We start from the raw sequence: 24,202 nt of genomic DNA on the forward strand, positions 1-24,202 counted from the left end.
AAAATTAACAAAACCTCAAAAACACTTAAAAAAACAATAAATAAATGATTTCTTATACAAAGAAGAGCAGATGGTCGGTCTGCTTTAAGTGATGGAACAGAATGAGAAGATGCCAGGTTGCCAGGTTTGTGAGCTAACCCCCTTTTTTAGCAAAAATGGTTGCCACTGGAGCGTATTTTAAAACAAGACAAGGGACTAAACTAACTTGTTAGCGACCAAAATTTTACACTGTGGCTAACTTTAGTCCATATTAAGAGAAAATTGTGAATGAAGCTTATCTATTTTATTGCATTTACCACATGTCAAAACAAAACAACAGTCTATTAAAGGGCAACTTTGTTTAGAAAAATAATGATGATAGTCTAGGCTTCAGTTGTTAGAATTGCAAATGTCTTAGAGATAAATTTACCTTGAAAATGATTCGTTATCATTTTGGAATATAAGCTATTTTTTGTATTTTTATTAATTTTTATCGTTCATGTTGTAAGTACAGCGTCTAAGTCTCATAAAGCCTTTTGTTTGAGCTGTGACATATTATTGCGCCTCATTATGATAAACAAACTTGGGTACGAGAACATCAAATACCTGGTGTTGATACAGCAGATGAGAGTCGACACAGTGCAAAGGCAGTCAAACTACACTTATAATCAGATGTTCCTGTCCCGACAAGCTGTTTACCCTCAAATCAAACCTCTAGTTTCTATATTTTAAGAATTATCCTCTAGATCAAGAAAAAAAAAATATTATTTCAGAGGAGGCGGCGATATCTGGCAACCCGGAGACGCAATCTGTGTCAATTGCCGGGCGACGTAGAGCGAATAAAGGCCGTAGCCTATTTCTGACTGTGGCTTCTTTCTTTTTTTTTAGCGTGTGAGGCCGCCGTCAGCTCTTTTGTCTTCACGGCGGGTCGATGATTTATCTCTTCCTCCGCCTGTTGCTCGTTTCTCGTCGCCGTGTCTTCGCGCTGCGGCGGCAGGTGCTGAAGGTGGAGAAGCGCACAGGATGACGCGCGGCGCTGCGCTCGCTCGATGCGAAAGGTGCATTAGGGAGGTTTCTGCCTTTGTTTTCATATTGTTTATTCAGTAGACGCCAGGCGGCCGGGAGGAGGTGGCGGAGACACTGCGCGACAACCACACACAGGATGGAGGATATTCTCCCCACTAAAAAAAAAAATCGTCAATTGTAATGGACAGTAATTAATCCTCTGGTGGGTGTGGGGGGGGGGGGGGGGTTAATTGGTTAAGAGGTTTAAAGCGACGTAGCGACTCGCTGAATATTGTGATGTCCTATTTTCGTCTGTAGTGATCGGCGCGTCGTCCAGGTTCAGTAGGCTACCGGCAGATCACCAGGCAGATAAAGATGGTGTTTCGGAGTGAGGAGATGTGCCTGGCGCAGTTGTTTCTGCAGTCCGGCTCTGAATACGACTGCATCAGTGAGCTCGGAGAGCTGGGGCTGGTCGAGTTTCGAGATGTAAGTAGAGAGGCTGATGAGGCAGACACGCTCATTTCTGTCAACGTGTCAACTCCGCCGCCAGTTTGAACGTCTTTGTGCCTAATGATGTGAATTATTTTGTCTGAAAAAGACAGATTCAATTGATTCTACTCTACCTCTCATTTCTCACTGGTTATGCATGTATCCTTGGGTATAAATAGGCCTAAGTGTTCTTGTGCACTCCAGTTTTTTGAATGCAAAGACTTCAGTCTATCTATCTCTCTATCTATCTCTCTATCTATCTATCTATCTATCTATCTATCTGAGTTTTCATAATAATTTCCTCCACAGTACTATACACTGATAATATATTAAGGTTTCAAAATACGCCTCATTGCACTTGGTTTGGGGAGAGGAGGAAGTAGATGAATTCAGTTTTGAACAATATTTAAACAGCAATAAACAACATTTACCAACATTATAACCAGCCTAAGACTCCTGTTGTTGTGCATGTATTGACTGATGCAGTAACTTGCAGCCACCTGACTTGTGATGCTCCTCTGGTTTCAGCTTAATCCAAGTGTCAGCTCATTCCAGCGACGCTTCGTCAGCGAAATCAAGAGATGCGAGGAGATGGAGAGAATTCTGGGTAAGAGAGCAGGGCACCTGGGATGGTCCATATGGGAGTAGGCTGAGCATACACCTAGACAATTAATCATCAGGGTAGCAAATGGCTTGCGGCTGATTGTGTTTTGTAAAATGGTCCCTCAGAGGTTAAGATTTCACAGCTAGATCTGACACTTCAGTGGTAATTACCATGAAATAAACTCATCAGCATTTTTTGTTGACAGGCTTCCTTCTGAGGGAGATCCAAAAGGCTAATATAGCTATTCCAGAGGAGGATGAGAGTCCACTTGCTCCTCCCCCCAGACAAGTCCTGGAGATCATGGTAAGTTTCATTTTAACCTGATTTTACTATCAAAGTGCCCACTTTTCATAGTGTACACCCAAGTTTATTTACATACACACTAGTTTCCTAGTATGGATCACATTTTGAAACAGCCTTCATATCACTGTACACAAGATCCTAATAGTATACAGGTTTTCCATTGTAGACCGAAGTGCATGTATCTTTGACTGCAGTTAACTTCAATTTTCCCCTTAATTTTTCCTTCAAGTGACTTCATGGTTGTAAAAATCACATTATTCTATATTGTCTGACTATATCATACACATACAATGTTCTAGTCCATCAAATTAAAGTATTCTAAATGTCTTATGTGTCATTTTATCCCCCCTCTTCAGCCTGACATATTTGGTAAATTTGGTTGACTTTACAAACTTTTGAATATCCACTTGAATTTGATATAAAGTTCTGTGGGACACACAGCCTGAGTTCGTACCGACTATACCTGGCAGAACAGTGGGATTAGGGGGTCGTATGTCTGTGATTTCTGTAGCGACTGAGTCACCTCAGCAGCTGAGAGCCCAGTTTAGTCTTTGGCTGCCTGTCTCCGCTGCATTCACCACTCTGCTGGATTTAGCTTCTCCATGTAATCATCAGTAATGGAAGATGAAGGTGACAATAAAATTGATCCTCAGCACTACTGATGTCAGACGTTTACTTTCGTTTCCGCACGTAGCCCATCATTACATCATCACATCACACGTATTGTCTGTCCATTCATCCATTCATTCATTCATCCATGATATTATGAAGCAAAACTATGTGACCTTTGAGAGGAGAAATAACACATTCTCCATTTTACAAATTAAAAGTTGAATTCATAAAGAATAAATTTCATTTTTGCTCATTTCAGTATATTCAAGGTTTTGCCGCCATGGCCTTACATGGTAAAGCTATAGCTATTTTTAGCTAATACTAGCAAACTTATAGCCTATATATATATATATATATATATATATATATATATATATATATATATATATATATATATGTGTGTGTGTATATGTATGTGTGTGTGTGTGTATGTATATATATATATATATATATATATATATATATATATATATATATATAAATCGCAGATATTACTGAGTAATTTGGCTGATTTTATGACTTGTGCTAATGTTTTAACAGCGTAGCACTTTAGCTAAATGGTAAATGGTTGCTCAGCACTTTACATTATCCCATAATTGTCATTTGCCACAGTGGCCACTGTTAACCAGAAGCTACATAGTTTTGCTCTTAGGTCTAAAGCAGTGGAAATGTGACCATATCCTGCTGTCAATCACATGCGTTGTTGATTCTTAGCTGCCTAAGTCGACTGCACAGGTAATCTTATCCTGTATGTTCAGGAGCAGCTCCAGAGGCTGGAGATGGAGCTCAGCGAGGTGGCGAGGAACAAAGAGAAGCTGCGGAGGAACCTCCTGGAGCTCACCGAGTACACACACATGCTGAAGATCACACGGACCTTCATACACAGCCGCTCCAGAGTGAGTGTATTTGCTTTTTGTTTCCCCAGTCCGCCTCTGTTTCCATCATAGTCAAGACGCTTCCCCTCACCTCACCAACAATGTTTTGCTTTCTTGTTGCTGACGAGCCTTGTTTCCCTGGGTGACAGAGGTGGAAGTAGTGCTGACTTTAATTAATGACACGGTCACACTGCAGCTGTTACAAGCAGCACCTGACTCATCCAGGCTGCCCTCTTATAAAGAGATGCAAAGAAGAGCAACAATGATGGGAGGGGTTTGTGAGAAGAAACATCACATTTCAGTGTCTGAACATTGCATCAGCTTTTTGTAGAACCAATGTACAGAGCTCTTACTGTAAGCTGTCATAAATGAAACGTGTTCCTTTTTATAATTAGCATGAGGCTCTTGGTCCCCAGTATGAAGAATTCCCCACTATGGAGACAGACTCGGTGACAGGATGCACCGGTATGCAAAGACTTGGAGCCAAGCTGGGGTGAGCTGCAGGATGTCATCATGTGTATTGTGCCATTATCGTAAAAAAAAAAAAGACCCATAAACCTAATCTGATCTCTCGTGGCTGCAGGTTTGTTTCTGGTCTTATCCAGCGGGTGAAGGTCGAGGCCTTTGAGCGCATGTTGTGGAGAGTGTGTAAGGGTTACACCATCCTGAGCTACGCAGAAGTGGATGAGAACCTTACTGATCTGGACACTGTGAGTTGAATTGCATATTTTGCAATGGAGATAAGAAATCACTTTAACATTGCTCCTACCTCAAAATCAGACAGGAACGACCTGTTTTTCCAAGCTTAAACTGTGATTTTTTTGCTTAGATATTTATGAATGTTTAATGTTGAGAAATAGATTTGAAATAGAATGGAAACCAAGTTTTCAAGGGCTTAAAGTGAGTCCCCATGACCAGGAGTTAGTTGATATATCAACATGTATATGATGTACTGTATCAGCAAAAATAAGTCATTTTCATCACTTTGTGACTTTTTGTCGGACTGTAGTTAATAACTTGTCTGATCTGTGTTGTTTCAGGGTGAGATAAGCAAAAGTGTTGTGTTCCTCATCTCCTTTTGGGGAGACCAGATTGGACAAAAAGTTCAAAAGATCTGCGACTGGTAAGGATGCCATCATCACACGACTTCACCCGTCAATGCCTGATGTATTCTCCTTCATTCTCACCATACACATATTTCTTTGTTGTCCTCAGTTATCACTGCCATCTTTATCCGCACCCTGAAAATGATGAGGAGCGGGCAGATGTGTTGGACAGTTTAAGGACACGCATACAAGACCTTAACAATGTAGGACTGACATACATTAGCATTAAGGCTTTTGATCCAAAAAAGGAATATGTAACATCTACACATATTCTTAGTGAGTTTATAAGCGGTGTTTCCTCCAGGTGCTGCACCGCACTGAGGACTACTTGAGGCAGGTTCTGCAGAAGGCCTCAGAGTCAGCCTATACCTGGGTTGTGCAGGTGAAAAAGATGAAGGCTATCTATCATATCCTCAACCTCTGCAGCTTTGATGTCACCAACAAGTGTCTGATTGCTGAGGTGTGGTGTCCCGTCAGTGACCTGGCAAACCTGCGCGGGGCACTTGAAGAGGGATCGGTGAGTGAAAAATGTATAGTTACACCTAAAATGGGGATTCATTTGTCACCAGAACTGTTTATAACATTTACCTGTTGTTGGGAATAAAATCACTTCAGTGCACCTCCAGATGAAAATCTATTTTCTCACATTAAATCAACAACTTCTTAAAGTCAAACTAAAATTATAATCGAGCCCAACAACAGTAGTAGTACTTACAGTATAATGCTGCCACTAACAGTGCAGGAACATTACACACTGCAAAATGCCAGAAAGGAGCTTCGCAGGGATTTCAAATGCACATTTGAGCCCTGAGCTCCTGCTCCCGCTGACAATTTTAGAATAATCCCTCACTTTCTATAGTCCCTCACTTTCTTACATTCTTGCATATATGTTTCTTATCATCAGAGAAAAGGTGATGCCACTGTGCCATCCTTTGTGAACCGCATCCCGAGCACTGACACTCCACCTACCCTTGTAAGAACCAACAAGTTCACATCAGGCTTTCAGAGCATTGTGGAGGCTTATGGGGTGGGGGACTATCGCGAGGTAAGCCCAGGTAAGAACTCATGCTATATCTTGTAAAGAACAGTAACGTATAATCTATAGGTGTATTGTTTGCTGAGAACTTCACTGAGTGTGTTTCTTTTACGTTTCAGCTCCCTACACCATCATCACATTCCCCTTTCTGTTTGCTGTGATGTTTGGTGATCTCGGGCATGGGATGGTAATGAGTCTCTTTGCCTTGTGGATGGTGCTGACAGAAAAAAAGCAGAAGAAGAAACGCTCCAGTAATGAGGTAGGAACGAGTCTTCCTCTCATGCATAATGCCGAGTCTGATTATTGTGAATTAGTTTTATCTGATAGCTGTGTTTGTTGCTCCCAGATATGGGCGACGTTTTTCAACGGGCGTTACATCATCCTTATGATGGGCCTTTTCTCTGTCTACACCGGGCTGATTTACAATGACTGCTTCTCTAAGTCTCTCAACATATTTGGCTCTGGCTGGAGTGTTAAGGCTATGTTCACAAATCAGCAGTGGACGTGAGTGGTCAATACGCAATACACACACTCAGGACCATCATTTTTTAATGGGTGCTTTAGGTTTTTCTTATTGATCCTTTTTTTTTTTTTACATTGCAGAAACAAAACACTCCAAACAAACGCTTTGCTCACGTTAGACCCTAATATCAGTGGTGTTTTCAGTGGACCGTACCCGTTTGGCATTGATCCAGTGAGTAAATGCACTCAGATATTACAGTGGGAATATAACTGACTCATTCTTGTTTCATTTTCACTGAGATGGTTTTTAATATTGCATCAGATATGGAACATGGCGGCGAACCGACTCTCCTTCCTCAACTCCTACAAGATGAAGATGTCGGTTGTTATTGGGGTCATCCACATGAGCTTTGGAGTGGTGCTGAGTGTCTTCAATCACTTGTGAGTGACTCCAGATATAGGTCCATGTCAGTAACTTTACATCACCCTTGTTTGAATAAAATTGGATTTGGGAGCGCCTGAGAGAAAGATAGATAGATATCAGCACTCTATGCTTTGTGATCAGCTGACAGATATTGTCATTAGTGCCCGTGTCTGCTGTTCTAGCACTACAACTGCCACAACTCTACACTTGTATTGCAGCAAGTGCCAGAAAGGCTGCACACCAGCCAGAACTGATGGTTCTACTGGATGAATATGACCTCTAATGATTATGTTAATGTCTCCAGTGAGCAATAGATGGTGTAAATAAAAAGGCAGTGGTATAAAGGCATGCCAGTCGAAGTTAATGGATAAGTCTGGTGATATTTTATATTCTTCATATTCTCAACAAAACCAATGAAAAGAACAAAACCAACAATAAATGGATCTTACTACGTGCTGTGTGTAGTCAGAGCCTGATGTACCTTATTCCTCTGTGCCATAGAGCTTCGCTGTTCAAAAACTAGTAAAAATACATCAATGAGCCACACATTTGCACAGGGTGACACGTCCTTCATTAGCATGAACACAAGCCCTGTAGTTTATTTTGAGTCAATCCCTTATGCACCATCCTGCTGCCAGAAATACTCACAAGTGCACCAAATCCCCATCTGAAAATAGTCTCTGGTCTCAAAACACTGTTTACTCCTGCGTGAGTAACATTTGCTAATCAAACTACAGTGCCCAACTGTTTTAGGAAATGATTTAGCCTTCTCAAAAAAATGTGACTGTAAAACTGTATTGATGATCAGTTTTGAAAGATTTACAAATATAGTTGAAATCAATGGGCTTGAGGTTGAGGTTCACAGATACAGTGAAATTAAGTATTGAGAAATGGACAAGCACATTGTGGTGGTCATGGTCTTTTAATGGGCTCTGTTGACAATAACAAAAATACAGAATATTGCCAGCCTTGTCCTTTAAGATACAGTCAAACATGTTTTACAAGGAAGTTAGCAGCCACAGCAGGGAGGAATATCTCTGTATCTTCAATTCTTCCATTGTTACACAGAATTAATTGCTAGCATAAAATTATTTTACCCAGTTAACCTTGGTGAGGCTATGAATTAAAGGCAAACACACAATTCAGCAAAAATGGAGAGTACAGCTTCCAACAAATAAAATCCATATTTTGTTGGGTTTAAAGTGATCTCGGTCAGTCATTAATATATTGTTATATTGAGGAGTTCTGTCAATACAATCACCATCTTATCACTTTCTTATTTCCTATACTTTGTTCTCTCCCTTCAGGCACTTCCGACAGAAATTTAATGTCTATCTGCTGTTTCTTCCTGAGCTGCTCTTCCTGCTCTGTCTCTTTGGCTACCTGGTCTTCATGATTCTCTACAAGTGGTTGGCGTTCGGTGCGCGAGACTCCAGCCAGGCTCCCAGCATCCTCATCCACTTCATCAACATGTTCGTCATGCAGGGGAAAGATATGACTCCTCTCTACCCAGGACAGGTATGTGTTGACAATAGCGTCTGACATAACATCTGTTCATCTGCTTGTGATCCTTGTTATTAAATGTGTTTGTGTTTGTTACCTTCATTCCACAGACTGGGCTGCAAATTTTCTTGGTTGTGATAGCTATGCTGTCAGTTCCTCTGCTGCTGTTAGGAAAACCTATGTACCTGTATTGGCTGTATCGTGGAGGCAAAGGCCTGCGCAGACGCAGGGTGAGTCTTGTTGGAAATATTGCTGTATCACAAGTCTGTTTCCTACCTAAGCAGTTTTTGGTCCATTTGTCATTATTTGTGAAACGCTGTTCTCACACCTCAGGGTTATGAGAGGGTGAGGCGTGTAAGTGAGGATGATAATTCCACAGCACCGTCCTATGAAGATGATGAAGAGGAAGGACTTGATGAAATGACCGGCAGAGAAGTTCTTCCCAAAGAGGTCAGAGATGCACCGTTACCCTGTCTATATATATGTTTCAGTATGCAGAATGCACCTATCTAGTGCTGTACTGCATGTGACAGTTTGAGCCGTATGCAGCACAAGTGCTATTTGCACAGCTAATGGTAAGATGTGCTGTGGTTATTGGTTAGTTGCCATAGAAGAGAAGATAAGGGCAACAACAATGGCGGGAGGCAACGTAAAAGAAACAGAAAATAATCAGTTGTTAATTTAATTCAAATTCTAACCACCAATCACAATTAATTAAGTCGTTTTTCTTACGCGTTACTGAAATTGTTTTACAGTTTGACTTTGCAGATGTGCTCCTGCACCAGGCCATTCACACCATAGAGTACTGCCTGGGCTGCATTTCTAACACTGCATCCTACCTTCGTCTCTGGGCCCTCAGCTTGGCTCATGCCCGTAAGTGCAGTCACAAAACGCAGCTTCTACTAACTTCTATACCTTTAACATGAATTCATTCTGTGTGTGATCTTTGCACACTGTGTCTTCATGGGCTTGGTTTTGATTGGTTGCAGAGCTCTCAGAGGTGTTGTGGGCCATGGTGATGCGCCTGGGTCTTAGGATCACCACAAGAGTGGGGATAGTGTTTTTGGTCCCCGTGTTCGGCCTCTTTGCTGTGCTCACCGTGTCCATCCTCCTGGTCATGGAAGGCTTATCAGCGTTCCTCCATGCTCTCCGCCTCCACTGGTGAGTCTCAAATGTAGCAACTGACCCGGATGTTCAGCAATATGATATAAAAAATACTGCGATATGAGACTAGGTATTGTCATGTGTCTGTAAGGCAGCATTCAAGTTAAATGACACAACTTTGACTTATTAAGAGGAATTAGATAGAAAATATATAAACGTACTGACTGTGAGCATCAGTGGTTTTTATTGTAATATTACAGTATTAAGATTCACATCTGCCTCCATTAAAGTGCCCTTGCTTGCGTCTACACTTGATTTCAGGGTGGAGTTTCAGAACAAATTCTACCATGGGGCCGGCGTCAAGTTTGTGCCCTTTGACTTCTCCCTTCTGCCCTCTGTTTTTGAGCAAGATGGCTTGCTTTAAACATAAAAGGACTCTGAAGCGCTGGATATGAGAGGAAGCAGACTTTATAAATGGGAAAGATGCTGGAAGCTTAAACAATTCACACTGTGATAACAAACCTTTGAGACAGTGGATTGAAACTCACTCTTGTAGCAACGTTTTTCACCATGACGATTTTTAAAATGTTATCGGCTGTGCTGACTGCCTTACTACTGTACCCAGCAAACCTCCGGATATACAGAGGTTCAAAATTCTTGTTCTGTTATTTGATTTTGTGGGTGAGACATTGCTCAACACTACTTGTTACACCAGTTGGATGAATTTAAATATTTAATTTGCATTGTGCTGTGTAAACTGGTTTTGTATTATTTGCAACATGGTATTTAAAATGAACAGTTATACAGTGCAATGTTAAGTTTAAGTATGTAACAACAACAATCTACTGAAGTCCATACCAAGCATCCTGATGTAGTGCCATAGAGATTTGTTTCTGATGATGATATGGGGATGCCTTTGGGTTTTTTAAAACTGCTCCTCTGTGTGATGAAAGAAAAGCTGTGGGTATCAAAATCTAAGAAAAACATTAGTCCCCTGTTTGTGAGGCATATTGTCACAAAGCACTTTGCAGAAATGATTGTACAATTTAAAGTTTTCACTACTGACTGTGATGATGCCAAATGAAAATAATCAACTGTTAGCTGTTTGCTTCTTTACTTATTAATGCATTTATTTAAACGTAACCTCCCCTGTAACCGATAGAAAAATATCAAATACTCCAGAAAAAGTCAAGAAGCCTTAGGTCTTTCTTTGATGATATTGCTTATTGCATTTGTTAATGATAATTAATCCTGGTATTTATTTAAATTATTGTCTGTAAAAGAGTCGAATATTTTACCATTTTTAAGTGTTGAATAAAGGTTTTGAGAAATGCAAGCAAATAAAGCATTCATGTTCAATGCCATTTTATTAGCTCTTTCATTTATTTATTTTAGTGGTAAGTAACAAGAAATGGCTTCAATAATAATTGATCCATCACTCTTAACTTACTTTGTCTGAATAAGCGACTGTGCAAAGTCTGCATGTACAGAGCTATTATCATACCTGGTGTTTATCCTGAGCTCTTAAATCGACAACAATGTCCATTTTGACAAGGCATTATACCAAACCTGGTTCTCCTCTTTGATCTATTTTACTTTATCTGTTATAAAAACATCCTTTTTGTGTGAAATTAATTTTTGTTTTCATGGAGAGGTCGGGTTGTGTTCTTGTTTGGGTGTCTTTTTAATAACAGTTTAAATTGGTGGTGTGGTTGTATGAAAAAAAGAGAAAAGAAATACAGAGTAGAAACTTTAACCTATTTAAAAGTGACATGTATTATCGTGTGCCATCTATGTAAAAGTCTGGTATATTAACTTACTGATATTTTCATCAACAAAATGCTAGGCCTATTGATAACCAAATTCTAGTGATACCAGGAAATCTTTTATTTAACAGCAAGCACATGCACACTGAATTACATGTGAGTAACTTGTAAGCAAAGCAAAACTAAAGATGTAACATATTGTACGATTAAAGCCTAAAACTTATGACTTTAATCTCAAATTTCTTTTTTTTTTTTGCACAGATTTTTAAACTTTTTTGTTACGGCTTGTGATGGAGGAAGTTTTCAAATTCTTCAAGTACTAATACCACACTCTAAAAATAGTCTTATGAGTAAAAGTCATGCAGTGAAAATGTTGATTAAAAGTTTCAATGCATCTTAAAGTAAAACTACTCAGTACAGAAACAATGGCACCTTTGACAATCACACCATCATATATTCCATCAGTAGATTTTTAGTACTGATGAGTTCATGTAATTTTATTACGGATTAATCTGCCTTTTATTTTCTCAATTAATCAATTGATTGTTTGGTTTGTCGGACTTTGCACTCACCACGCAATCACTGGACTAAACAGAGAAAGTGGAACCATGAAACGCCTGCCATGATTGCATTAAAAAAAATAACTGAAATGATTGTCAAAATAGTTGCCAATTAATTTTCAGTCAACAGAATAATCGATTGATCTATTTATTATTTCACCTATAATATACTGTGCACTTTTGGGTAGTTTAATCTGCACTCAGTTGTTAGTTTATTGATTCACACAGCTAAAACTAATGTAGTCCAATGCAACAGTCCTACAATAACTCCTCCCTTCATAGTTATAATGTTAATGTTGTGTTGAAACTGTTTTAAAGAGGTGTTAATTAATCTTCACGCTGTGTGTATAATGCAATACAATTCAACAGGAGCACAAACTACATTCTCCAAAATGAATAAGTTAAATCAACACACACTGTAGTGGAGCAGAAGTATAAAGTGGTATGAAAAGAAAATACTCAAACCACAAGTAATCCTACTTCACATTTGTACCACAGGACAGTACTTCAGTAACTGTACTTAGTTACATTGCACCACTGGTCACTGCACTATCATTGAAATTACTGAAATGAATAGAATTCATTTTTTCATGGCTGTGCTCTTCCTCCATAAGACTCTTCTTGCAGTGATGCAGAAAATCGCAGTAAATGCCATATGTCTCACACACACACACACACACACAAACACTTGTACTTCTATCTTTGTGAGGACACTCATTGACATTGCATTCCCTAGCCCCTTACCCTAACCTTAACCATCACAGCTGAGTGCCTAACCCCAACACTGACCCTGACCTTAATCTAAACCTAATTCTAACCATAACTCTAAAACCAAGTCTTAACCCTCAAAATGTGATTTGAAGATGTCCTCACTTTTCCAAAATGTCCTCACTCTGTTGGTAAAATACTTTTTTTGGTCCTTACTATGTAGCAAGTACACACACACACACACACACACAGACCTGCACCCATATGCTACAGTCCAGTGAGGACGTCATCATGATCCCCTCTCTCATATCCAGGCTGGTATTATTACACGCAGTCAAAGTGCAGGCTCAACCGCTGAATACTTTCATGTATTGATGTGGTTTGTTGTCTTATTCTAGCTTTAACAGAAGCGTTAGATATATATATATATTTTTTTAAACTATCTCTCAGGGTAAAGAGGGGTTCCTGGCATAGCTTCAGGAAACAGCTGCAAGCTAACAGGAGCTTTAGCTACAGCGCGGTGCAGCTGGCTAGCTAGCGGTGCAGCTGTTGACAGGCGGCGGCAACTCCGCTCCAACTGCACCGCCTCCGCGTCCATCCCGCCGCAGTAACGGTAACGGCCGAGGGGAGCAAATGAACGAGCTGGTGAAGAGTTTACCCTCCCCGACCCTCCCGGGGCTCCACCTGCCGTGTCTGGATACCTGCAAAGGCTGGCTTTTTAAATGGACCAACTACCTGAAGGGCTACCAGCGGCGGTGGTTCGTCCTCAGTAACGGCCTGCTGTCCTACTACAGGTAACGGTAACTAACGGCTACAGCGACCGGCGGTGCTCGCCCTGACCCCGTTTGCAGATATTTATTCGCAGAAAATAAAAAAAATATATGATTAAATTTGTCACACGCATGTTGACAGAGGTGGTCTGGAGAAAAAAGTGTGTATATATGTATATTTTTTTTATATTAAATTAAACTTTTTCACTGGTCGAAGAGGGAGTGCCCTGAATGATGCCAGTTTAGCAACAATAAAAACCACCTGAGTCATAGAGATGAAAAATGACGAATTATAATTTACTATTAATAATAATATCACTTTACAGCTACATCTTGTGTACTAGAGTATTTAGACCAATATCGTGATGATTTCATACTAGAATATAATGAACTACAGGATTAATTTAGTTTAAATGTGGGGTAGATGATGAATTTGAGTTAGCTATATTTCACAAGCTGCAATCAAACGACAAATAACAAAACAATGAAAGAAGAACCTGTTCCTCTGCATAGATTGTAAAAAAAACAGTAGCAAAAGTTATAAATTGGTTACATTTATGACATAAATTACAAAATTATAACAAAATGAAATTTCTGCTACATTTGTTCTGTGACTAAACATATTTTGAATACATCTCGTGTAAATTTGTGATCTTACATACTTATCATGCAGTGTGATAAAATGTGTCAGAAGCTACAAATTGACCAAAGCTCCTCCCTAGAGAAAATGCTTTATCGTTGAGGATATATTGTTTGACAAACTTATTGGGATGCTATTTTAACTGTAAAACACTTTGAGCTGCCACATTTCTTACATGGAGCACATAAACATGGACCTGAGGCGGAACCGTTCATCTTTTGCGTCTGTTGTCATACATTGATATTAAAAACTTTATACTGTTTTCCCTCAGGACTCAGGCAGAGATGGCACACACTTGCCGGGGGACCATTCCCCTGGCAACAGCACATATTGAGGTGGGTGACACCTGCCACTTGGTTTTAACCAGCGGAGGTCGAAGCTACCACTTGAAGGCCACCTCTGAGGGGGAGTGCCAGCGCTGGGTGTCAGCTCTGCAGCAAGCCAAGGCCAATGCCACTCTCCTGATGCATCACTCAGGTGAGACGGACAGCTTATATTCGGTGTGTATGTTTCAGACAGAACCATATACTTGTGTTTTTTCATACAAATCTTGACTGATTTCCAGCCCTTGTGTAAAGAAGTAATGCACATTCTTAAAATGGACAACCTTTATAAGCACAAAAACTAGTAAGTGTAATTCTTTTGGAGCAATAGATTTGAATTTGTTGTTCGCTTCAAGAAATTATGTCCTAGAGTATCTACTTAAAAGAAGAAACATGGTTCACCTGAGAAAGACTGAGGTAGACAAACAAATTTTAGCTGCAAACTGAATGCAGGCTCCTGCAACCAAGACCCACTTATCTAAATAAATGTTTTTATTTCAATGTATCCTTTAGTGTTAGGTAATTAATAGGCCACAAGGGGGCAGTGTTGTTTAAGATGTTTTGATGGAAACAGTCAGTTGAGGAATGTGTGTTATTCAATGCAAAATCTGCATTTAATCATATCAAATTTAATTACTTATTCCTTACAATATAATATAATATATTTTGTTTTCTATGATTCTGGGAGGTATTTTCTGATTGCTGCTGTCTAGCCTCTTTGTGGACGTTTAAATTAAAGAACCAGGAACAAAGATGCGCAGTGAGGTTTTTCCTCTCTCTCTTTCTCTCCCTCTGTTTTGCACAAATGTGCACAAACACACATGCAGCGACCTCCTCCCTCCCTCTGTCTCATTTCTCCCTCCCTGTCTCCTTCAGTATGACGACAGTGAGAGCTGAATGAAATGACCTTCCTGTAGACTCCTCCTCCCGTTCTGGTAGCAGGAGGGGTAAAAAAAAAAAAGAGAGAGCAGGAGGGTGTGAGGATTTTCATTGAAAATATTTTTCACCATACACTCTGTGGACAATAGGGAGACATGAGTGCTGCCTTTTCTGTGAGAGTCACCTTGTAAGTAACATGCTTATTGTTATTTTACTAACAACCAAATAAGATACATAATAAAGCTGTCCGTGTGCTTTCATGCTTGCTCGCATGCATATTTGTTTGTAATTGTGTGCAGTGTGTGTATGTTTGTGGAGTTTTCTAAGTTTTGCAATAGCCTCAGACTGTATTCTGTGCAAATGTCTGTGTAAATGCACAGATTGGATTTCTCTTTGGACAGAATTTGCTTGAAAGTTAACAAAATTGCACCATAAAGTCAATGCTGAACAGCAGAACAATATTTAATAATCACTCTCAGTCAAGTGTATCATATTTCTTGTATTTGCTTGCAATTGATTTAAATCCTACTTTTTCTCAGGGTTATTATATACTGCTGCTAGAACAATCATTGCTAAGAGGTGTGTGCCTGAAAGCATTGTTTTCTGTTGCTCTGGCTATATGGAGATGGAGATTATGAATGATGTCTGAGGTGTTTATTCTGTGTCTACCATTGTATAACAATGGACTGGTATAATAATGGACTGGTAGTGATTGTAGCCAAAACACTGAATAGAATTTCAAAAACTGAGCGTATTTGGAAGATTTTTACACAGCCTTACTCTCTCTCTGAGGTTTCCCACAGTTGTATTTACAGTGCAAGTGCTTTTTGATGTTTTTTGATTATTTTAAATTCTAGATTTTTAATCTTACCAAGGCTGTTTATGTTAATATCCTACTAATCTAATGTCTTATTCATGAAACATTTTGGTAATACTGACAGTTCCACATGATTTTAAACAGAGTAACTAATGTGTTTTTATGCATGTACAAGCACAGACACTAATCCTTGTGTGTTTTGGTGAAGTGTGTGTGTGTGATAACAGATTATTATTGCATGAGCCTTTGGTTATGGGTTTAGTGGCAATAGTAGCAGGGCAAATGAATTGGCTGGAATTGGATTAGAACAGCAATAATTAAACGGATGTTGCAGAATTCATCAGGCATCTATCCTGTAATAGGTACAAACACTGCAGGCTTTCCATTCTAGAATAATGTAAAAGGCACAGCGAAAGGTACATTGTGGCAACATTCAAACCTCTCCAACAAACATTAAATATGGAGTTGAGAGTTCAGCCCATGTGAGTGTGAGAGTGAATCCACATAAATGTTTACAAGGAGATCGTAAATGGTACAGCAAGCTTTCAGCATGTTAATGTGAGACACTGATTGTTGCATCTATATTGCAAAAGCTTACAGTGAATCCCCAGATTTTCAACTCCAGCTCTCTCTTCCTACATTGTGTCCATATTGGTGCTCCCTCTATCACCTGTGGGTGTGCTTTCATGATTCAACGATGAGTCACCAATTTGCCTCAGACACTCCAGTGTCCAGTGTGAAAAATAACTCGGTAGTACACAGACCTCACCAACATGCCATTCTGCCACATGTACATTATTATTCCATGGGCGTGTATTATGGGTGAAGGGAGAAGTGCACATCCATAAAACATGATGGGTGGCAAATGGACCCCCATCTGAAATTCATAATCTAGTGTCTTAACATCATTAGCACTGTTAGCATTAAGTCAAGTGAGATCCTTTTTCTCTCTGCTGTATATGGGTCATGAAACCATTACAGATGCCAGAAGGATTTTTCACCCTCTCATTTTTAATCTTCTCCTCCTGAGACATTGTTAATCCACTTTGCCCTGATTGTTTTTATTTCTTTTCCCCTCTAATAGGGTGTAGTAGTTGGTCTCGCTGCTTTGGTACTCACAGCCAATGCAGACACTGGCCTAGATTCAGGAAACATGCTCAGGAGTTTGCGGAGAACAAACACAATCTGTTTCTTTTAGCAGAGAAGAAATATTCTGACCTAGAAAAGTTCCATTACATATGATGGAGGCAGTTATTTGCATTTTAAAGACTGATTATTTGTGTTGGCATTAGTATGAAACCAGACATTATCTAAATTTTAAATAATGTAAATAAGGTTTTTTTTAGGTGACTTAAAACTGAGTTCTTTATAAATTTATGTCTTTTTTTTCACTGAGAGGCTTTAATAGAGCTCAATTTGCTCTATTACCCTCTCTAGCCCTTTGGCAGGTCTATTATTACAAACACATTGCGCAGACAAGCACTATTTTAAGCCTCAGAATTTATTTAAAAGTCTGGTCAAGATCTGGAGGTTTAGTACCAAAGCTGTAAGGCTGAGTTACAAGAGAATACGTATCTGTGTATCCACAAAGTAGGTCCAGTTTCCATTTGATGTCATAGTAAAGAGATTTTTGATTTTGAAATCTAACTTGTAATGATTTAGCTTTAATCTAATAGTGGAACAAATAAATACAGAAAATGTTTTGTATAACTTTGTCTAAAAGTGTCTAAATGTGAAGCTAACGCAGAGAAATTTAAGGGAGATGTTAACAACTTCATAGTTTAAGATCTCTAGTTCATGTAATCAGTTTTATGTTATAGAGTCTGGTTATAAGTCTCCCAACTCCCCTTGAACAATCCCCGAGAGTGATGGCTCTGCTCATGCCAACAAGGGGTAGAGAGAGAGAACGAGAGGAGGAAAAGGGTAGTGCGTCATCTTTTTTTCTCCCTCTTCTTCTAAAAATAGCCTAGGCTCCTGATTGCACAGGACTACGTTTCCAGGGCAACAGTGTTCATTCACAGCTTTCCAGTCTAGAGGAAGGGGTGTGCAGGATCTGGGTGTGAAGTGTTATTATCTTCCTCCATCCGTTCCCCACTAACACTCTCGGAACTCATCTCAATCTAAATTTAGGGTATTTAAAATATCTATCTCAATCTTTCTAATGAAACATTACTTTCCAATGCTGCTTACTACAGTATATAATTTCACCACTATAAACAACTAAATTATTCAGACATCATTATAATCGTTCCTTTCTTTGTGTGAAGATGACTCAGGAGATGAAGGCCCTGTACCTCAGGAGGACCGTGCCCTAACCCAAGGGGTGCTCAAGAGTCTGGCCAGCAAGCTAGATGACCTGAGCACCTGTAATGAGCTGATAGGAAAGCACGGCGCCGCTCTCCAGCGCTCCCTCAGCGAACTTGAAGAACTGCGTGGATCTGCTGAAAGCACAGACAAAGTGAAAGCTGTTAATGAGCGAGCCACCCTGTTCCGCATCACCTCCAATGCTATGATCAATGTGAGTTCACGCAGTGCAAGCCTCAGCCAGTATATAGCCACTCTAAATTGGAGACTGGTCAGTTGAAAATGTCTGTTTTAATGAGGAAATGCAGCATGAGGGCTCTGCCTACATCTTTTGATGTTTGTTGTGTTCACACTTCAGGCTTGTCGTGACTTTCTGGACGTAGCAGAATGTCACAGCCGGAAATGGCAAAAGGCTCTGCAGTATGAGAGAGAACAGCGTCACCATCTGGAGGAGACTATCGAACAGTTAGCCAAACAGCACAACAGCTTAGAGAGAGCCTGGAGAGAGAATCCCACCTCATATACAGGTGAGGCACATCACACTTGGTTTCCTAGACACCCAAGACATCCTCTTCTGTGTAGTGTTTAAGGAAATGCATGGTCTCACAGAATTAGGATATGGCCCTCTTCTGGCCAGTAGCAGTGATGCATTCCTGTCACAACTGCATAGTAAGTTGCTGGTGACATTCCATGGCAATGTAAAGCTACTTACTTAGCGAACATACAGAGCTATAAATAGACCAAAAACTTTAGTGCTTGAACTGCTGTTGGATCACTTTAAAACACTGAAAGAATGTTAATCATGTTGAATCAAGCCTTAGTAAAAATGTTGTAGGCTTATTCTGTCAGATTGTAAGTTTTTTTTAACCATTGTGTATTATAAGGTGTCTCTGTCATTTGGCCACCCCTTGTACAGCAGCACTAAATGATGTGTGATGCACATACTGTATATTTATAGATGGAAGACACTCAGCTAACCCATCCCTTTGTACCGTGTTTATTGCTGTAGGTGTGGAGCGGTCTCAGGAGGGGGATGCGAGTGATGAGAATGATGACGCAGAGTTCTTTGATGCCATGGAGGACTCCCCTGCATTCATAACTGTGACTGCTAGTGGCAACATACAGCACAAGTGAGACATCATGTCTATACATAATAATCTCAGAGCAGAGCTCTACAGTAGATCAATAAGCAGAACTACGACTTTATCTGTATTTAAAGTGTACTGCTTTCACTCAGGCGCTCAGGGAGTAATCAGAGTATGATGAGCGGAGGAGTGCCCAATGACTGGACTCATAATGAGAATGTAGGTCCCCAGTATATTGATATTTATAAAAATAAAGGTTACTTGTTACTCAGTTGTCACAAAATATTACTTCACTCTCAACTTCCTGTCCTGTTTTTGTGTGTTTCATTTATTACATAAACTAAAGCTTTGTGTTTTGTCTTTTTCTTTTAGGATACCTCAGGCACAAACCACATGCAGCTACGAAGAACAAGACGCAACCGCATTCCTGACAAACCAAATTACTCCCTTAATCTGTGGAGCATCATGAAGAACTGTATTGGCAAAGACCTGTCCAAGATACCCATGCCTGTAAATCCAAGACATACTAATTGTTTTGTAATATAGTTTTTATTACATGTGTAAATTGGTATTCTACATGTGTAATCATCTAGACTGCACTTACAAGAAACCTTTGTGTCTGTGATTGCAGGTAAACTTCAATGAGCCATTGTCGATGCTGCAGCGTCTGACAGAGGATCTGGAGTACAGCGAGCTTCTGGACCGGGCAGCTCGCTGTGACTCGTCCCTGGAGCAGATGTGCCTGGTGGCTGCTTTTTCTGTATCCTCGTACTCCACCACGGTTCATCGTACAGCCAAGCCTTTCAACCCTCTGCTGGGGGAGACTTACGAACTGGACCGACTGGATGAGTATGGTTATCGCTCCATCTCTGAGCAGGTGAGACAAAGCATCTGCATCATATTCACTGTATTCACATGCACATATCCTTATGCATGCATTTTACACACTAAGAGATCAAGTGGCCCAGTAGTAAAGGACAAAAATATAAATACATTAGGACGTCTATACTGCCTCTGCTGATACCATTCGCTCTCAGGTCAGTCATCACCCACCAGCTGCTGCCCACCATGTAACGTCACAGCGAGGATGGACCCTATGGCAGGATATCACTATTGATAGCAAGTTTCGTGGGAAATATATTTCTGTCGTGCCATTAGGTAAGAATTTCAAACACTCAGATGTTTGCCTCGATGTAGTTCATGATGTAGTTTGGTATACAGTATAGCATACAGTATACTGGTACAAGCCAGATATGATCTGTAAATATACACAAAACATTTGTTAGAGCATGAATAATTTGGCATATAAATAAGTAATTATAAAACTGTTGTGTGTGCAATGTTTGTTTGTCTCCCTCCTCTTCCCCTTAGGAAACATTCACCTGCAGTTCCACTCTAGCGGAAATCACTATGTGTGGAGCAAAGTGACGTCAACGGTGCACAACATTATTGTAGGGAAACTTTGGATTGATCAGGTGTGTTTCTTTCCAGTGTTTCTCTACTTTAATTGTGAAAAACACAACCAGTTTCTGACTTCTGACTTTCTTCTGACTTTGTGGATATTTTTAGACCAGTAAAACAGTGAAAATGACTTACTACAGAGACCTTCTAAAAAAACAGTTGTTTGGACTGCATTACAAAAAAATTTAATTTGGATCATAATACACTTTTAAGTCACATCTGTTTTTCTTGCTGTCTTCCTGTCTGTTGCTGTTGGCAGTCTGGGGATATTGACATTGTAAACAACACTACCAAGGACACCTGCCGTCTCAAATTCTCCCCCTACAGCTATTTCTCCAGAGAAGTCCCACGTAAAGTACGTCTGTTGTACCTTTTCTTTCTGTAACAGAAAACTGGCTTCTTTATAGTTGTTCTCATTCAGATTTCACAGCATTAACAGTTTTACACTTGACAGGAGGTGGACGTCTACAGCTACACAAGCCTGTGTCAAACATCTACAACACTGTTTTAGCAGATCAAGCATCTCTCTTGTTTAAAGTGTTTGACACATCTTGTATCCTGTACTCTTAGTGCTTGTGACTGTTGATCACCTTCAAGAGGTATATTATTCCTGACAAATGTTTGTGTCATAATATTAAGATCAACCATCTTAACTTGAAAGAACTGGCACATCAGCGAAAGGGAGGAAGGAGCCTAAAAAATATATATAATCCCTTAAACTTTTGTTCTGTTTCATATAGTCAAATGTGCAATATTGGTAACTGATTCAAACACACTCAAAATTTGAAAGAGTCGTCCAGATTAGAGTTAAAAAATTAAATAAAGTAGTACCCAGCTGGGAATATGTCAGTATGTTATGGTCAGAACGTGCATGTAATTGATCTCTTCCTGTGTGTTATTTTCTCTGGTATCTGTAGGTGACAGGAGTGGTAGAGGACAGAGAGGGCACAGCCCATTACATCCTGTCAGGAACCTGGGACGACAGGATGGAGAGTGCCAAAATAGTGGACAGCAGCCAGGGATGTGGAGGTTCTGAAGGCAAACAAAAGACAGTTTATCAGACTCTTCAGCCCAAACTCTTGTGGAAGAAATATCCTCTCCCGTATGTTTATCTTATCCAAAACATTTCGACCACATGTTGATGATTGAAAGTGGCATTTCAACCTACCCCCGTTTGTGAGCTGTCCCCTTTGTTTCTCTCTCCCTTCTGTCTGACCTTTTGTCTTAATGTGTTGCCTCTTCTATCTGTCACTCTCCAGAGATAATGCAGAGAACATGCACTTTTTCTCCTCCCTGGCTTTGACTCTGAATGAACCAGAAGACTGTGTTGCACCCACTGACAGTCGACTGCGGCCAGACCAGCGGCTAATGGAGGCAGGTCTGTGGGATGAAGCAAACGCCCAGAAGCAGCGACTGGAGGAGAATCAGAGGCTGGAGAGGAAAAGAAAGGAGGCGCAAGCCAATCAGGCTCTGGAGGAGGGTGAGAACAAGAAAACCAGCCAGAGCAAGAAAGATAACAGAAATTTTGCCTTTAACTTCTTACATAGCATTCACATTATTCACATTAACAGTAAAACAGATTATGGGTTGATCAGGTTAGATACAGTATATTGTGGGTGGAGTTTGTGTGTCTGTTCAGGAGCAACAGCAAAAATTACTGTGTCCAAATGTTCAAAATGTTTGAATCAAAATCAGTGGCTGCTAATCTCCATGCATCGATTTGTTCTTGTATTCTTGAAGTAAAAGATCAAAAAGTGTGGATAAACTCTAGTTTGTAAGACCAAACTTTTGGTCTATTTCTTGAGGTGGAACATACACGGTATTTAATGGTATTTTTCAGACAGAGTTCTGTTACAATTCTCGTGAAGGGTGCAATATTTAAAGAGCATGGAGAAAGTAAAACAGGGTAATATTCTGGAAAATAGGGCATAGCCAAGCAACTGTGTTAAGAAATGTTCTGTGTCATTAGGGCAAGATATCGAGGGTTACCAGCCACTGTGGTTTGAGAAGAGGACAGATGATACAACAGGAGAAAGCACTTATGTCTACAGGGGCGGCTACTGGGAGGCCAAAGACAGACAGGACTGGACCCAATGCCCCGAGATCTTCTAAGACAAAACTTCCCCTGACACCATGGCATCAGAGAGGCTGAGTGGGTCCTCCTGATTTAAGGATACTCTGTGAGTTATGTACAGATGTTTGTTTGAGTGCGGATGTGGATGTGTATGTGTAAATGAGCCAGCAAGCGGAAGTAGCCCTCACTTCAAGAATTTTAAGCACAAATCAAGCTCCTGCTTCCAGTTACTGATCTACTCACTTCTGTTCTATTATAGCTTGTGTTTTCAGAATGCATGGCCTCAGTTTGTGTGTACGCTTCAGCGGGGAACTATTTATTATTGACATGTGCTTTACAGAGAATTTTTTTTCTGCAGCAAAACACTTCTTTCACCAGGTGTGTGAGGATAACTTGGGGGCAAGGAGTGCCGCGAATGATTTGGTACAAGCACTAAATGTCTTGTTATCCTCAATGCTAGAATAACTTGTTCCTCATGATGGGCTCTGACAGAGACAACAGGCCCTTAGCAGGATAAAGTATTCTTCTGCGCTAAAAGACTTTTTCACAGCTGAACTTCATTTCCCCCCGATTCTTGGGGATTTTGACTATTCCATGTCTTAAAATTGCACAAACTGTATCTTCAAGGATTTGTAGTTATTGTCCACTCCGGCAGGCCTCTAAAGAGCAGCTACTCAGCCATGGAAACCAAAGTAGATGTCTTTCTCTTTGGATGGACAACTGTATGAAACCACCGTGTTGTTATAGGTAACTGCTGCACATGATCTTAAAATTATGTTTCTGGTTGCATCAGAGGGGTGCTCCTCTGATTTTACATGTTAAAGCCAATTTACTTACTTAAGAGTACTACACAGCCTGTGAAAACAGTTGTATAATGTCTTTACTGGTCCTGGAGGAGCTTTGTTGAGTCTGAGCAAATTACAGTACCAAAGCAACATCACTTCAGTAATCTCAGCTTTGAATTGTATAAAATTGTTACAGACACCCTATGTTACAAACTGGGGTTTTGAAATTCGAAATTGTACCAGGCTAGGAGGGTCAAAGTAAAGACACCTTTCACATTGCATTATGGAAAATGTAGAATCCAGAATTTTTGGAGCTTGATGCATATTAATGACTAAAAGTCAGGGTGTTCCTGCCTCTGGTGCATATGTTTGAGCTCCTTTTTAAATTTGTCTGTCTTGAGTCTCTAAACTTTATGGAAGTGCAACAGTAAACCTACCACTTCTAACAGCTTGAGACCCTGAAGTATAACTCTGCCAAACCTGGGGGATTTTCTACAGCAAGGGATTATATTGGTGCTTGATGGTAAT

General features: G+C 40.1%; 2 protein-coding genes across 4 annotated transcripts; both read left to right on the forward strand.

Moving 5' to 3' along the window:
• Window positions 1–895: 895 nt before the first annotated feature.
• Window positions 896–10,866, forward strand: atp6v0a2a (ATPase H+ transporting V0 subunit a2a). 3 transcript variants are annotated; one of them, XM_071465227.1, is made up of 21 exons: window positions 896–1,037; window positions 1,303–1,470; window positions 2,002–2,080; window positions 2,283–2,380; window positions 3,751–3,888; window positions 4,263–4,360; window positions 4,451–4,577; window positions 4,908–4,990; window positions 5,083–5,176; window positions 5,278–5,490; window positions 5,878–6,028; window positions 6,129–6,268; window positions 6,356–6,513; window positions 6,613–6,703; window positions 6,794–6,912; window positions 8,203–8,413; window positions 8,509–8,628; window positions 8,732–8,848; window positions 9,154–9,271; window positions 9,388–9,559; window positions 9,824–10,866. In XM_071465227.1, the coding sequence occupies exons 2-21, from the start codon at window positions 1,360–1,362 to the stop codon at window positions 9,924–9,926; spliced, it is 2,541 nt and encodes an 846-aa protein (XP_071321328.1). In that variant the 5' UTR covers window positions 896–1,037; window positions 1,303–1,359; the 3' UTR covers window positions 9,927–10,866. The 3 variants fall into 3 exon arrangements, with proteins under 3 accessions (XP_071321328.1, XP_071321327.1, XP_071321329.1); XM_071465226.1 differs by having other exon boundaries at window positions 946–1,207; XM_071465228.1 differs by lacking the exon at window positions 896–1,037 and adding an exon at window positions 1,068–1,207 and having other exon boundaries at window positions 4,284–4,360.
• A 2,157-nt stretch (window positions 10,867–13,023) lies between these two features.
• Window positions 13,024–23,074, forward strand: osbp2a (oxysterol binding protein 2a). Its single transcript, XM_071465229.1, has 14 exons — window positions 13,024–13,330; window positions 14,218–14,423; window positions 18,233–18,483; window positions 18,628–18,796; window positions 19,279–19,399; window positions 19,507–19,573; window positions 19,727–19,864; window positions 19,986–20,231; window positions 20,392–20,512; window positions 20,726–20,829; window positions 21,075–21,170; window positions 21,733–21,917; window positions 22,075–22,295; window positions 22,785–23,074. The coding sequence occupies exons 1-14, from the start codon at window positions 13,170–13,172 to the stop codon at window positions 22,925–22,927; spliced, it is 2,229 nt and encodes a 742-aa protein (XP_071321330.1). The 5' UTR covers window positions 13,024–13,169; the 3' UTR covers window positions 22,928–23,074.
• Window positions 23,075–24,202: the final 1,128 nt, after the last annotated feature.

The sequence above is a fragment of the Trachinotus anak genome, unplaced genomic scaffold (genome assembly GCF_046630095.1).
Source record: "Trachinotus anak isolate AG129_WGS33_773 ecotype Australia unplaced genomic scaffold, CSIRO_AGI_Tana_v1 ptg000028l, whole genome shotgun sequence".
Classification (NCBI taxonomy): Eukaryota; Metazoa; Chordata; class Actinopteri; order Carangiformes; family Carangidae; genus Trachinotus; species Trachinotus anak.